General features: G+C 50.6%; 1 protein-coding gene across 1 annotated transcript in view; it reads left to right on the plus strand.

The window, feature by feature from the left end:
• The first annotated feature begins 1,023 nt into the window (after nucleotides 1-1,023).
• Nucleotides 1,024-1,807, plus strand: part of FAM98B (family with sequence similarity 98 member B) — a 19,371-nt gene continuing 18,587 nt past the window's right edge. Inside the window, exon 1 of the mRNA XM_026849306.1 lies at nucleotides 1,024-1,547. Within this exon, the coding sequence (XP_026705107.1) occupies nucleotides 1,024-1,547 (524 nt within the window). The remainder of the gene's footprint in view (nucleotides 1,548-1,807) is intronic.

Below are 1,807 nucleotides of genomic sequence, written 5' to 3' on the forward strand. Positions count from 1 at the left end.
AACTTTAGAAAAGGAAGGAAAAGAAAACTGGCTACCTCTATTTCTGTGTATCTTGTTTTCTCACTCAGTTGGACACCATTAATTGGGCATGAATGTTGTTCATATAGGAGTAAGAATTCTTATTTTCACAATATCCACTCTCAGATGCATGCTCCTTCAATTAGAGAAATTACTGTTAAACCATTAGAAACAAAAATCCTCTTAAAGCTCAGTCATAGTCATATGGAGCAAGACACAGTTGAAGGCTGAGAAAGAGAAGGCTGAGCTACTGGTACTGATGTACAGCCTATGGTCAACATGAACCTATCAGACTTTAAGAAGCCCTTCTTTCCACTGACTGCCAAAAATAATGTTTTTTATTTTCTACATTTTATTTCTACATTTCTACATTCATCTCATACATTCTGTCTCTGTGTGCGGGAAGATGTCATGGCTGTCTTGATTCCCATTTTTTTTAAAGCTTAGTACTCAATAAAGCCATGTCTTCTGCTAAATAGAAATAATTCAAAATAGTTGCTTCAAAAATTGCGGAGATTTCACTATTAAGAATATCTATGTTGGAATTATCAAAAAAAAAAAAAAAAAAAAAAAAAAAAAAAAAAAAAAAGCAGAATTTTCCTTCTAGCTAATAGGAAAGATAGGAGTATAGGGCTGAGCTAGATGAAATCAAAAACTCTGAGGAGATAATTTAGCAATATTGTTTTAGAAGGAATTTGAGGGATGCTTCACCAGAAATGGCTGGGAGGGATAAACCAGGGATAGTTTGGGACCAAACACAAAAAAAAGCTGGCACTGCTTTTTTGCCTCTCAACATTGCAGTCAGTAAGAAAAGCTCAGAAATGAGAACCCAGACACCTCAAAATAGGAGACGAAAGACAATCAAAGATGAAAGTCACATGTTTTAGGAGCCCTGCCTTTTTCCAGTTTTCCAGTTAATAGAACTAACTACTGAAACTGGAAATCCCTGCAGGTCACAGGACTGAGAAGTGACGTGCTCAGAGGCACAGCGGGTCACCCCACTCGATGACACGCAGCACGCAACCTCAGGCAGGCTACAAAGCTGTATGTGGCTGCCGTGGTCTTCCTCACACGGGCCCTGTCTGCCGGGAACCCCAGCACCCCTCGGGCCGGGGCAGCCAGCCCTGCTCACCGCTGCTACCGGCGTCAGCACCGCACCACCCGCCATCCCCGCTTCCCTCCGTGTTACACGTTGTCACCAACAGCCTGGATTTTAAGCTCAGCCAGGCTCCGGGAGCTGGGCCCCACCAGGCCCTCACCCCCGGGGCAGGGCTGAGGCCCCCACGGTGGGAAATCGGGGGTATGGGCCCTGCAGCTGAGGTCTGCACCGCCTCGGGCAGAATTTCACGGTTCGAAATTCAGAGATCCCAGCAATTCAGCAGATCCTGGCCTAAAAACCCGCTTTTTTGCACCACGTCCCGGGGCAGGGTGTGCGAGTCTGTGGGCCGCAGAGGTGGCTCCCCAGGCACAGCCATGCCCGGAGGCCGAGGGGCAGCCGTTTCTCCAGGTCCCGTTTCTCCAGGTGGCTGGTACCCGGGGGAGGGGGGAGGCGACGGCTGAGCCGACTGCCGCGGGCAGCGGTTTGGGGCCAAACCCGGAGCTGGGCAGCAGGGACCGCGGCGGGGCCAGGAGACGAGCCCGCCAGGGAGGGGTGAGACACCTGCGCCGCTCCTCCGTAATGGAGGAAAAGAAGGGCCGGCCGACACGCAAGGTCACCGCCAGCCACGTGCGACTCGGTGGCACCTGCGGGCGCTGAGGCAGGCGCCGGGAGACGGGGCGGGGGCAGCCG

Source organism: Athene cunicularia (genome assembly GCF_003259725.1).
Source record: "Athene cunicularia isolate RWA chromosome 5 unlocalized genomic scaffold, athCun1 chr5_part1, whole genome shotgun sequence".
Classification (NCBI taxonomy): Eukaryota; Metazoa; Chordata; class Aves; order Strigiformes; family Strigidae; genus Athene; species Athene cunicularia.